Source organism: Frankliniella occidentalis, unplaced genomic scaffold (genome assembly GCF_000697945.3).
Source record: "Frankliniella occidentalis isolate FOCC.00 unplaced genomic scaffold, Focc_3.1 Scaffold157, whole genome shotgun sequence".
Classification (NCBI taxonomy): domain Eukaryota; kingdom Metazoa; phylum Arthropoda; class Insecta; order Thysanoptera; family Thripidae; genus Frankliniella; species Frankliniella occidentalis.
The window spans coordinates 860,435-873,992 of NW_026267283.1; the positions used below are offsets into that span (position 1 = coordinate 860,435).

Here is a 13,558-nt window from a genome sequence, read left to right on the forward strand (position 1 = left end):
CCCCCCCCGCGGGCCACTTCGCCTGCACGCGCCGCGCAAGCCAATAACCAAGCGACATGGGAGGAGCACCGTGCGCAATTTCTCCCGCGCACATGTCGTACAGAATCTGTCCGCCCGCCCGCCCGTCGGTCCTCTGCGCCGGCCGGCCTATACCCGTGCCCATTAACCGTTGTACTCCGTCAGGAGCCGGGGGAGGAGGAGGAGACTGTGCCGACTGTGAGCGCTAAAAGAAATGCCAAGGCCATAATATCACGTTCCGTGCGTCGTCGTCGCCGCGGCCCGCCCGTCCCGCCGGAACCCCGTGCGGGTAGGCAGTCCCGTTACGCGGGCGTGCGCCGCGGGCCTGCCTACCCACCAGGCGCTCGGCCCAGGCGGGAGCATCACCACCGCACTGCTGCTGCAGAGCGCCGCGCCCGCCCCGCCCCACCCACTCCCCACTCACCCCGCAACAGCCACAGTGTTATTGTGACAGAGGCTGTCTCATCATCTCAAACGTCCACACGGGTTTGGGTTTGCATAAAGCGACCCGACTCGTGGCGCGGTGCGGCGCGCGCGCGCGGCTTTCAGCAGAGCGAGCGCGCTTTCAGACACGCGCTCATCATTGGGGTCTGGCGGTGAGCCAGAGAGACAGGGCGCGGGGAAAAGGGTAGGGGAGGGGCGCGCTTGGTCCTGGGGTAAGCGCTGCTGTGTGTACGAATGCGGTTGCGTTCACCCCTCCTCCCGTCATCCCTCCCCCACCCCTCCCCCCTCACCACGCGCTTTTGAGTGGGGAGACAAATTGCAGGCGCGGCGTGGCGCCGGGGTGCCTGTGCAGAGAGTGCACTGACATGACGTGACCCAGGCCAGGCGCGAGGAGCGCCTGCCTGCTGCTCAACTGTCAAAACTAGTTTCTATTTCTGTTCTATTTTATTCTTATTTTAATTGAACAGTCCTAAAAGAAATTGCAGCATTTTACTCAAATGTAATTCTTTGTATTGTTGTGTATCTCGAACGTGCGAGCCTCCCATACTTACAAAAGTCTGATATAGCCCGCTGCTCTGTGGGATTTAAAACGGTTTTAGAGGCCCGCTGTCTTTTCCCTACGTTTGTTTGTCGGATCGTATTAATACCATTCGCCCGGTTCGCCCTCCCCCCAAAAAACGACTCCCGGTTATGCCTAATGGTCATTAGCGGGCCGAGCGCCTTAGCCGGTTGTAAGCACGCACCGCGGGGCTGGTCATGAAGTAATTGCTCCGCGAGCCGAGCGAGCGCGGAGCAGCGCGGAGCAGCGCGCGGAAGAGGGAAATTTCCGCGCGCAAAAGATTCTTTATTTTGCGCTCCGAGAAAATGTCGGCGGCGGGGCGGCGGCGGCGTCTCTTTCGAGTTCAGTCGGCGCGCGGCGCGGGCGCGCGGCCCCGGCCTGACGGCGTGCTTTTATGCAGTTGAATCGTTTTATCGCCGGCAGCAAAGAAACTTTTCACCCGAGACGGAATGGCGCGGCCGCGCGTTTTCGTGAGTATGTTTGGTTAGGTAGTGGAAGGGGACGGACACGGCGCGGCTCGGCGCTATAGGTTCATTGTTCTCTGGCAGCCAGCATCTCTCGCCGACCGTCTCGCTCGCCCTCACACCCACAGAGTGGACAGCACCCAATAACGCTCCGAACTGCGTCCGCATGACGAGCCACCTCGACGAACCTCTCTCTCTCTCTCGCAGCGATGGGATGGGTGGTGAAGGGAGGGGGGGGGGAGGATCAACGTTTGCCCTTTCGCCGGGACGACCGCTGGTCTTGTTCTCCGTCTCCGCCCGCCTCGCTTCGCGCTGCAGCAGCACAGGCTGAGCTGCTCGCCGGCCCGTCTTGTTCATCGTGTGTCTCTCATATGTTTGTTCGGTCCCGGCCTGGCGCTGCCGCGCCCCTGCTCATGGAGGGCAAGGCGGGGCACGGCCTTGGCCACACAGAGCACCGCTCGCGGGCGGCCTTTGGCTGATTAGGACCGTTAGGACCTCCCGGTGAGGTATGATGCCACCACCACGACGACGACGGCGGCGGCGGCGCGGCGTCTTCCCTTTCCCGGCCGTCCACTTACTGCCTGAGGCAAAATGAAGGGGGGAGGGGGGGGGGTATGCGCGGGTACTGCGGAGGCAGGTGCAGCGGCAGTGGCCGTGCTGCCAGCAGCTTCAGGTACTTGCGCGGGGGCTTCTTTTTTCCCAGAGGAATAAAGTGCTGGTCCGCTGGTTATCTCACGCCCGCCCCACCCCGCCGCGCCCTCTCATGGCCACGAGGTGAGGTGAGGTGTGCAGAGCCGCGCCCTGGCCCAGCCCGGCCCAGCCCCACGGCACTGCCGCCGGCCCCACGGTCAAGGCGTGTAGTATAACGGAACACAGGGGGCCTAACTCGGGCCTTGCTCCTCACGCGTTAGGTGCGCGGCGGTGGCGTCGGGGGCCGGGCAAAGCAGGGTATGGCGCAGCCCGCCGCCGACCGCAGGTGGAAGGCCAAGCGAAGGGGTGCTCAAAGTGCCAGAGGGATGCCAGCGAAGGGGCGGAGGTCTGCGTGGTCGTGTTTCCGAGCGGTGTGTGCGCCGGGCCGGGTGTTAATTGTTGCGGAGGCGCGAGCCTGGGCGGCGGGGGCGGGTGGGGCCGCGGGGCCCAAGGGGGGCGGGGGCCCCTCTGCGCCGCTACTCCGGGAGCGATGGCCGAGCGCCCAGCAGCAGCAGCAGCAGGCTCCGCGGCCACCGCGCCCTCCGCACCGCCAGCCCCGTCCGCGCCGCCGCCACCGCAGCCCCCTGCCGGTACTACACGAGAAATAACAAACCCTCGGGCACGGCGTGATGCGATCCGTCCCCGGCCCCCGGGCGGGCCCCCGCCCTGTGGATCCTGGGCCACTCGCGGGGGAGGCGGGCGGGTTTGCGAGCCGCGCGCTGCCTAGCGTAACGTATCGGCGAGGAGAGGAAAGCAACACAAACGGAAATTTATCGCCTCCGACGGACTGGCTCCGCGAGCCTTTGTCGCCGTGTGCATGTGTGTGTGTGTGTGTGAGAGAGCGAGCGAGCGTGCGTGCGTGCGTTCGACGACTACCGCGCACTACGTTTCGCTACGCTACCCGTATTGGAAAGTGGAAGCAACGGCGGCGGAGAGGCTGCTGTCGCCGCGGCCGCCGAGGTGGCCAGACCGCTATCTACCCGAGGATCGCAGACACTGCATGGCACTCGGTGAAGCTCGCTAAGGCTCGCCCGGCCCCGCCCGGCTTGGCCGCGCTCGCCGCGCTGCCTCGGCGGGGAAGGCCAGTGACCCCGGCGTGCATCGCGGGCCCCGGCGGCCCCCAGCCTCAGCCCGGCCAGAGTCGTGTTTACATTACTGACGGGCCCCGCGAGGAGCCTGCACGCCCTCGGCACCGCGGGGGGCTGGGGCGTGGCTGGGCGGGGCGTGGCGGGGCTGCTGGGGCGTTCTGTTCAAACCTCAAACCGTGGCCCTCCCTCCCACCAGGGCCCACTGCCGCTACTGCTCACACTCCCCGAGCAGCATGTGGGCAGAGCAGGGCGGGCGGGGCGCCCCTGCAGGCCCCCGTAGAGATCCTCGACCTCACCCTGCCCGCGCCGACCCCGACCGCGCCGGCGCTCGCCCCCGGCCCGACCTGCAGCCTGGACAGAGCCGACGGCTTCGGCAGCAGCAGCAGCGGCAGCAGCGGGGGCGGCGCCAGCAGCGTGGGCAGCACCACGGCCAGCTTGGCCAGCGGCAGCAGCGTGGACTCGCAGCCCATGCCCCCGCCCACCCCGCTGCGCCGCCAGGCCTCCTTCGCCGCCCCCCGTGGGGGTTGGCTGTCGGGGCGCGGGGCTACCGTTGCAGCCGCCCCGGGGGGCCACGGCAAGCGAACTGGCTTTGTGGGGGTGGTGGGGTCCCGGGTGCCGCAGTGGACGCGGACCGGGAGGAGCCCACAGGACGCCCGGTCCCGGGGCAGCGCCCCGTCCTCCGGGACCAGCTGGCCGTCGGTTAAGCGCGCCATGAAGCAGCGGTCCTCGCAGACCTCCTCCCCGTCGAGGTGAGGGGAGGTGAGCAGGCCGGGGGTTGTTTAGCGTTGAGCCTTCATATCGCGACGTTTGCCCGTCATTCGCAGCCTTTGATGTGTATCGTCTGGGTCATACTGTGGAAACGCTCCTCGCATACGATGATGCATGACGTCCCTGTTTGCTCTTGTTACAGGCATCGCAATTATGATGACGAGAACAGTTGGGCGTGTGGGAACTGGTTCGAGTTCCTGCTGGTGGTGGCGCTCGCCATCATCCTGCTCGTGGGCGCCCTCGTGCTCGTGCTCTTCTGGGTGCTGTATTACCGACAAGGCTTTGCATGGACCGAGAACCCGACGCTCGAGTTCAACCTGCACCCCGTGCTCATGATTGCCGGCTTCATCACCTTCAGCGGTTTCTGTAAGTGCCAACATTTGGTGTGCTTTTCTGTGTTTGTAATGCGCATAGGCACTACCCGGGTATATTTATTTGCTATATTAGCCTAAATAAAATTCTCTTCTACAGCAATGCTCCTGTACCGTATTGGCCGCTGTTGCCGCCGAATCTATGTGAAGCTCTTCCACACCATCTTCCATGCGCTCGCCGTTCCCTGTGTGGTTGTCGGTTTCATTGCGGTTCTCGACTCCCACAACCTTGCCAACCCACCAATCCGCAACTTCTACTCTCTTCACAGCTGGATGGGATTTGTCACCATGGGCCTATTTGCACTTCAGGTACTTAGTACAAGAGTACAGTTTTCTTGATAATATTTATTTTAATTGGATAATGCCATACTGATTTAATTTAAATTCTCAAATTTTCAGTTTGTTGTGGGCTTCTTCAGTTTTCTCATTCTCCTATGCTGTGAAAATGCTACGGCAGGATTCCGAGCCTCTCTTGTTCCAATACACGCCACATTTGGAATTCTGACTTTCATGCTTGCTGTTGCAACCTGTCTTACTGGTCTGACCGAGAAGGCCTTCCTCACACCTGGGTATGTAAAATACTTGTTCGATATTCATTTATGGTCCTTTTCTATTATTAGATAGATGGTTAGACGAAAACAATGAAACTCCTTTTTACAGTCGCGTTAGTATCCTCTGCCAGAACAGCTGCAGCATTTGTGTAGAGTAGAAATTAATTAATTGCTCCTTTAGGTCCAACAAGTTAAATATCAGGATTTGAATTTCCTAACTGATATTTAAGACCTATCAAAAAGTCTGTGAAATGATGTAATTAACATTTGTTGTCATATTTTCAGGCTCTTCTATTCCTTTATGACTGAGGAGGCGATCATCATCAATGCCTTAGCAATGACTTTAGTTGCAAGTGCTATAGTCATGGCTTATGCTTTGCTGCGGGAAGGTTTTAGATACTCAGGACACATTCTTGTGTCTGTGCAGAGTGAAATGTAGATAGATACAGTGACTGAAAATTACTTTCATTTTCAAAATGAGTGAAGTACTTCTTATAGCATTACCAGCCCTCTTTACAGTTAGCATCATTAATCATGTGCTGAAACTTCAAGTAGATTTTTACCAATAGTAAACTGAAATTTATCATTTTCATCAGTTTTGTTGTTTACTATATGTGATGGAACAGAATTAAAATAGCTTACATGGAGTGTAAGCAAGTTGTTTTAAAACTGCACTCTTCAAAAAATATAAAGAAAGTTATGTTTACAATATTGAAGCAATCCGGGCCATTAGGAGTTTTTGATATGGATTTTAGTGTAATGAAGCATTTGCTTCCTCAAGTGTCATATTTTATCCCTATCAGTCTTAATTTGTTTCAAATAATTGAACTTTTATACTTATTAATTAGCTACAGCTGCATATTCTGATCTTGATGTACATATTTTCTTGAGTGATGTCTTGAGGAAGGTAAATGTTCTTGCTAGTTAATAAGAAGGAAGTACATATTAAACTTAATTTTACATGATGATACCTAGGTGAGCGATACTGAAATGTAATAATTATGTGTTTATTACAGGAAATGCAGTATCATTAGGCTGGTATTTATTTTACTTCTCACTTTTTAAACATTTTGATGAAGCATGCGAAGTTTGTCTGAATTCCAAACCAGTTTAACACTTTCTAAACCCTTCAAATTGTGGAGGAGAGAGAAAAGCATTTGCCAGAAGAGAGCACAGCTGTGGCTGCCCCCTCTCCTCGACAATTTGGGTACGGGAGGGGGAGGAAGTGACAGAAAATGTCTCACTGATGCAGAATTCAGATAAAACTCAAGTGTTGATTGTGTTCAATCTGGAAAAGTCTGGTCAGGCCAACTAAAGTTCTAAAAGATTTAGTTCTTCTCAAAGGCAATTTTAAGAATTCAAATAAATACAGAATTTAAAGTTTTTTGTTTTAAGTGTTAATATTATTTGCCTGTGTAACTGACCTTTCCTAGCCCTAGGATATTTGAGTATTTTATTTTTTACTGGCAGTATTGATATCATCACTCATCAAACTGCATTTAAATGTTGCGTGAGAGTGAGGCAAGCATTCCAGGCATGTGTGTTTCTTACTATCGGAACAGATGAGACTTTTTATGTACATACTCAAAAAATATTTACACCTGTTTGTGCCCACCTTTCCATATATTTTATGGATGTATATGTTTGTTTTTTTGTCCCCTTCTTGGAAATGATTATATGTAAGGATTTCTATAATAACCTTAAATATTAAAATTTTTATGACCATACAAAATAGCATTTCTTTCATCCAGAATCAATCTTGCTGTTCTAATGACGACTTTGAACAACACCATTCCAGGCTCACAGCCGGATCTTCTTTATACTTTATCACATTAACACCTGTTTTTATTGTCTACAGCTCAGTGGTGGCAGACAGCTTCCCCCCTATGCTCTAAAAGTTTAACCCTTGCATGATAACCACAATACAGCATATGTCGCTTTTGTGTTCTTACTGTGTTCTCGCTCCTGTTATCAAAGATAATTAATGTCTGTGTTTCCTGGTCATTCATTGTTAGATCTCTTTCTTCAGCTTTCTGTCACATGATTATTCTAACATTTCTTTGTCTTGCATTAACATTTCTAAGCTTTCCTGTTTTCTATCTCTTATGCTTTCAGCTTCAAATATGTTGAGTGGCCAGAAGAGGCATTCATTATCAATGCTCTTGCTATGGTGTTGGTGGGCTTGGCCATTCTGCTAGTCTATGCGGTGCGCCGTGAAACGTTCCGCGTCCGAGTTGCAAGTATAGTCTCACAGAGACTATAGGACAGGATTGAGCCGCTTCCAGAGCAGCCTGAGCGGTTCTGAAGAAATCAAAGATGCTTTGAGGCTGGGCACCGAAAATGTCCTGTAGCGGCCAGGACGCCCTGATCTCATCATCAACACTTCTGTTTACAACAAAGTGGAACATTTATCGTCTTGTACAAAACTCATAACATCAATTTCAATAAGAAAACTTCATTCACTCTCAAGACATGTTGGGGCAAATACAATAAACAATTACAAGACTGATTAAATGAGATTGTAACATGATCAGAGTATGGCCAGGAATTTAAAAGAGTAAGTGAATTGAAGAAAATCAGTTTGATTGAAAAAAGCATTGCTTCAACATTCATTGTTGTAACAGTGGATGTTCTCTACATTTGGAGTGTTTGCAAGCAGTGATTATGAACAAGACGGCTTTGTGTCCTAGTTTTTTTCCTGACTAAGTCTTTGTCTTTAATACCATGCAAGCACCTTGTTGAAGTAACACACAGAAAGGTTGTTAAATTAGACAAAGAACACAATTTGTTTTCCAAATATAGAAAAGATGTCATTTTGCATAAACTGAAAATCCATATTATAACATCTCTTTCTCATTGACAAGCATTAATATTGTTATGCTTTCATATTGTGAGTTACAACTAGCATTTTTAAGCCTCAGTTAACTTTCATTAGAAAATGTTACTTAACTTAGGTCATCATTCCTTTGAAATATTCCAAACTTTTAGTCAGTGTCTCCTCTGTGCTTTACTCATAGTGGCTAGCTGAGGCTGAGGCAAAGATTTTGAAGAACTGTTGCTATCATCAGACTCTAATTACTGAAGAACCAGACCACACTTAGTATTTCATGTGGTTTATTCTGAATGCTCAACAGTAAATGCATGTAACTGCATGTGTTCATGGCTCAAAATTACTTCCCCAAGCATTAGTGTATATGTAGAATATGGTTTTTAAAAGTTAGGGCATATTACGCCAATGCCAATAGAACACTTTTTTCCATTTTTTAAAATAAAATAAATTCTCTTGAAAACTCCCTTTATGCTGGTAATCAGATGTGCTTGAGTATGAAACTTACTTCCTGACACCTGGCAATAGGCCAATGGAAGATACCCTGCCCTCAACAGGAAAACATTTAAAGTTATTTGTAGTCATCAAAAAGGGAGGGCATATGTGAGCTACCATTGTAGTTTTATAGGACAATCATTTGTCAACAAGATACTATATTATGTTGAAAGCCTGAAAACTGTCACCATTATGTACATAGTAGTTGTCAATCATACAGTATGTGATACCAACCATTTAATAAAAACAAAAATATTAAAAAAAAAAAAAAAATTGAACTTAGAAATACCAATGGTGCTATGACTTAACTCGCGATTATGGTTAGTTCTCTCTTTAGTTGTAAAATATAGGTTGTAGATTTATGGTACGTTTTATCTCCTCCATAAATTTTAATCATCTTTTAAAATGATCATTAAAGTTACTTACAAACTTGTTTTGATAGATGCTCATAATGTCCTTAAGAACCTACTTATGCTTCTATAACAACCTGGCTTAGCTTTGTTCAGCCATTTAAACATTCCTCGATAGATACCCCATGAGCTAAAGGATGCAGTTCTAAAGTAAACACCCCAGAGATAAATTTTTCCACTTATCATAAAGTTTAGATAATTTGTATACATGAAATCAATTCTATATGTTGAAGGCAATACTTTAACATCTGTAGATTCATGCAAAAATCAGAAAAGAAAAGTTCAATTTCCTAACTTAAGACTTGTAAATGATTGTTCTTTATAATTAATATTGGAGCTTTTGGTGTAGCAGTAATCTGAATTTGAGGAATCCACCAGAAAGAAATTTAGATTGAAAATAGGAATGATGCCAAAATCTGTTTGTAAATTAGTGACTTTGTTTAAAAACTAAGTATAGGATGAAAACTGTCACAAAATGTTGCAATAGGAGGTGGAAAAGAAAATGATTTGTCTCATTTGTACAATGTGGACTGGAGTAATTTATTGTGAATGTTCCCAGAAACTAGATGTACATGCTTTTTCTTGTTGGGACCATTTTAACATATAGCTTCAGAATAGAACCCTGTTCAAAACTGCCTTCATCTCATATAAACAGACAAGCTTATCATACCTTCATTTCATCCCTATTTAAATATACATACTTTGTCTTCTTCAATTTTGTTCCATGGACAAAATTAAATGCAAATCTTTTGAAATCAAAGAAGTGTTCATTTATTTATTACTCTTATGACATTTTAAGATACCTTGTTAACTAGCATCAAATTTTGAAATTTGAAAAATTATTATGCCTCTTGTTTTTTCACAATGATCAACGAGTACAAAAGAGCTAAAAACAATTTCATCACAGTTGTTGACAAATAAGCACTCACAAGAGATGAACTTGATGCAGGCCCATGTCAAAGTCCATCAAAGGGTATAGAATGAATCTTGACAATGTGGTCCGCACCAGCACTTGCAAGCAGCAAAGTTGGTGATTTCTTGTTTCCAATATCTCCAAGTTGGGGACGGAATGCCAGCTGCTTGACTGTTAAATGATGGGCCAAGCTAAGAACTATAGTTAAGAAGAATACTACCAGTAACATGTTTAGATTTGAAAATACCATGGTAAATGAAATAACTGCAGAGATAAAAATTAATAAAGGATACTCTCGATTTAGTGACATTATTAAAGACCAAGGATCATCCTTTTGATGTTGCCAACTGTAAAGCACTATGTGACCATTCTCAAGCCCAGCTGCTAACAAATAAGATTCATCAGACTTCTTCTTTGGAGCAAATGACAAGCTAGTCACAGACTCTTTTAACAATAGAGGACTTGTTGCTGAAGACCAGTATCCTAGGCCCGCTTCTTCTTTGGTTGTACTCTGTCCTCCCCATATCACTATCTTCCCTTCACGTGATCCAGTAGAGAAAAACTTGGAATCATGAGTCCATGCACAACACCATATTATTCGAGTGTGAATTCCTGTTGTTTTATTTGTAGAAGCGACTAATTTAAAGCAAGGTCCTAGAGAAAAAAAAAGAAGAAAAAGCAGGAGAGGGTGAGAGAATTAAACATGACATAGAAAGCCCTTACCATTACTACTCACCTGTATCATTTGTTTGATTTTCAAAAACACTCCAACATCTGTCCCTTGAAACACTTAGTAAATACTTGTCATTGGGTGAAAATGCCAAACGAGTGACTGTCAGTTCATGAGACTGCAACTTTTGCAGTTGCTGCCAGTTTTGTACATCCCTTGAAAAGAAAAACAACATGATTTTCAATCCAAAATGAAGACACTAAAATTAATAAAATCAACATACACATGCAACCACAAACCATAATATTATTGCAGCATGCTGACTTGATGAAGCCTTGCATGCAGAAGCAAGAATTTTGCCATCATGAGAAGCTGCTAGACTGTACAGTTCATAACCATGGCCATAAAGCTTTTGAACTTCTGGCCATAAAGTGTTCTGGAGTAAATCTTCTTCTTTAGGAGGCTCTAATTTATAAAAGAAATAAAATAAATCCCACAGTGAGATCCTTTGTCTAATAATTCAAAATTTCTGAATACTCATAGTAATAGCTTAACCTGCCAAACAAACTGGAGTAAAGTATCCTTCTGGAAGTTCATTAGGTTGGTTGCTCTCTCCTGCAACCAATGAAGTGTCCTCATTGAAGATAGCTTTGTTTGAGAGCCCAAGTGAAGGTACTGAGGCACCAGTTGGCATTGCAGCAAGAAGTTCTGGGAAAAATTAAAAAGCTCCAGGTTAAAAATACTTAACAATGATCTTGAAACCATAACCCAAGAAGGAGAGGTTGACATTTGTACAAACCATTTATGTTCTTCTCATGAACACCACAAATTCTCTGGAAGTTTTCAATAAAATTGCCAGGAGCTTTAAAAAGTCGAACAATTTTTTCCTCTGCCCCAGAAGCATACTGGTAACGAGATAAAATGGCTAGACACTGAATGTCATAACCATGAACCTGAGGCCTTGCGAGTTCATGCCAAGACACCTAACGGCAAATCAGATAGATATAACATAGGATTGAAGATGGTTTTAGATAAAAGCTCCTTGTAAAATATTCAACTTACTTTGCCTTTATCTTGAATCCAAGGAGCGTGAAGGCGACTTGTCTGGTCGTATGACACACTAATTACAAAATTACCACCTGGTTCCCAACCCAAGTCAGTCACCTCATCAAAGTGACCACCAACTGACAAACCAGGTTGCCAACTTTCGGTATCCTAGTTAAAGAACACAATGAATCAACAACAATCCGATTAAAAATAAACTAAAAACAAAATTAATCAAGTACATAATACATACGGAATCAAGATGCCATAAGTGGAATGATCCTTGATAACCATGAGCTAAAATAGAATGACCGTCTGGAGCAAACTGACATCCATAAAAGCCTAGGGTATTTCCCCCAACTTCGCCAAAACGAGCTTTTTCTAACCATACACTATCTTCATCATTTTCCAATCCAGGGGCCCAGATTACCATAGTTTTATCAAGAGATGCTGAGAGAAGTGATAATGGTTGGACTTCCTTTCCAAAGCCTGAAAATTGTGTGGGTAAATATCATAATATTCAGATTTTACAATAAAAAATATGATAAAAAAACAATATTATTATTATTATACCATTGTTAACTCTTGGATGCCAACACACTGAGTAGACCCATCCTTCATGCCCTGCTAAAACAGAGTCAACTGTTGCTGCCCAGTAAGAAATAATACCATTTGAATTAACTGAAAATATTTCTTCCTCTAACTTGATTTCTTTGCTACGATCGAAAGCACTGACGTTAGTTGCTCCACTTCGAGGGGACAGGCGCCATATTCGGATGAGCATATCTTGACCTCCACTGGCCAGCAAAACATCTCCATCATCTACATGTTTGGAAGACACAAATCTTGAAATTCTATTGAAAATGTGTTAACAAGCAAGGTCGAAGTAAAATATTACCTGTTAGTGTTATGTCTATGCTACGAATCCAATCCTCATGACCAACAAGAGCATGAATATGACAGAGAATGGGTGGCTCTGTAGCTACAGAATACAAATGAATTTTTGCATCATCTGTAGCAATTGCAAGCAGTGGACTATTGACTTTTGGAAGAAGGCATAGCTTGATACTGAGGTAAAGACCACTTCCAGAAGTAAGAGTTTCCATACAAGTTAATTCCTCTGATTGATTAAAAAAAAAAAAAAAAGATTAAATGTAGGTAATAGCTTTAAATATTTTTACAAAATTTACATGGTCAATTAATGTATGACTTACGATTCCCAGAATTGCGGATCCATATTTTCAGTGAGGAATCAGCTGATCCTGTGACTACCAAGAGGGCTGGATATTTGCTGGTGCTATTATCTGGCAAGTAAATAGCATCAACCACAGTAACAACGTCAGTGTGTCCTGCAAACAAATACAATACATACAATCTTTGTTAAAACAGTAGGGGAGGGGAAGGGGGAAGGGAGTAAATTCAGAGAAGGTTGAGATTGCAATTGAGAAGGACCACAGCAACACATACCTGTCAGTACACCAGAAGGACGAAAGATGCCTTTTTCGTCCTTTGACCAGACCACACCAGTTTTGTCTGAAGATACTGACACAATCTCTGTATCTGTGAGATTTTCCCTCCTGCTTTCGGAACTCTGAGCCCATCTTACTGAGTTTACTCTTCCGCTATGATGACAGTATGTATTTGTGATTTTGGCGGCCTGGCAAAAGAAATACACACGTAAAGTAAAATTGAACCAGCATTTCACAAAAATCAAAGAACACAATTAATTCTTAAATAACACGAATGAGTGAAGGATTTATGATGGTAACTAGGTAGATCAATGAACAACTCAATGACGATACACAAACGACATACTGTCGGTAATTGAAAAAGAATGCAAAAGCACAAAGACCTATCACGACGTTATCGACAGTCAAACAATTTATATTTAGATGATAATAAAGTAAACAACACTGTTTTGATGGACATAACCTCCACATTTTCAGTTACTGTTCTGGAACTGCAAGCTTAAGTGATGAATGTCACACAATACCTTTGGATCATAAATTGCTACACTATTGCAAGCACCAAAGCAAATCAAATCATTTTTTCCCCAAGAAAGGGATCCGGGCGTTCTGTTACACGCTGTGGATATATAACGTGCTTCGCAGGACGCCGCCATGTTCCACCGCACCGATTTTCACTGGCCGCTGACGCTTTTCATCCAGCTTCCAGCTCCAGCTCTTAGCTCCAGGCAGGAAACTAGTTGAGGACGCCAGTGGCAAGTGAGGAAAAGGGGGGCAGGG

At 46.1% G+C, this 13,558-nt stretch overlaps 2 protein-coding genes across 6 annotated transcripts in view; one reads left to right on the forward strand and one right to left on the reverse strand.

The window, feature by feature from the left end:
• Window positions 1–9,448, forward strand: part of LOC113203368 (plasma membrane ascorbate-dependent reductase CYBRD1) — a 55,368-nt gene extending 45,920 nt beyond the window's left edge. For 4 of the 5 annotated variants that reach the window (XM_052271308.1, XM_026418017.2, XM_026418012.2 and 1 more), the window contains 4 exons: window positions 4,174–4,397; window positions 4,503–4,711; window positions 4,802–4,971; window positions 5,239–6,685. In XM_052271308.1, coding sequence (XP_052127268.1) covers window positions 4,174–4,397; window positions 4,503–4,711; window positions 4,802–4,971; window positions 5,239–5,392 — 757 coding nt within the window. In that variant the 3' untranslated portion in view covers window positions 5,393–6,685. Of the gene's footprint in view, window positions 1–4,173; window positions 4,398–4,502; window positions 4,712–4,801; window positions 4,972–5,238; window positions 6,686–7,068 lie in introns of those variants that run through there. The other variant, XM_026418014.2, reaches the window with a different exon arrangement.
• Window positions 9,201–13,491, reverse strand: LOC113203367 (elongator complex protein 2). Its single transcript, XM_026418011.2, has 13 exons — window positions 13,306–13,491; window positions 12,780–12,969; window positions 12,527–12,661; window positions 12,211–12,432; window positions 11,886–12,134; window positions 11,566–11,801; window positions 11,331–11,483; window positions 11,068–11,251; window positions 10,824–10,976; window positions 10,568–10,733; window positions 10,335–10,483; window positions 9,892–10,252; window positions 9,201–9,789 (listed from the first exon to the last, which is right to left on the reverse strand). Exons 1-13 carry the CDS (start codon window positions 13,432–13,434, stop codon window positions 9,642–9,644), a joined length of 2,475 nt encoding a protein of 824 aa, XP_026273796.1. The 5' UTR covers window positions 13,435–13,491; the 3' UTR covers window positions 9,201–9,641.
• Between the last annotated feature and the right edge of the window lie 67 nt (window positions 13,492–13,558).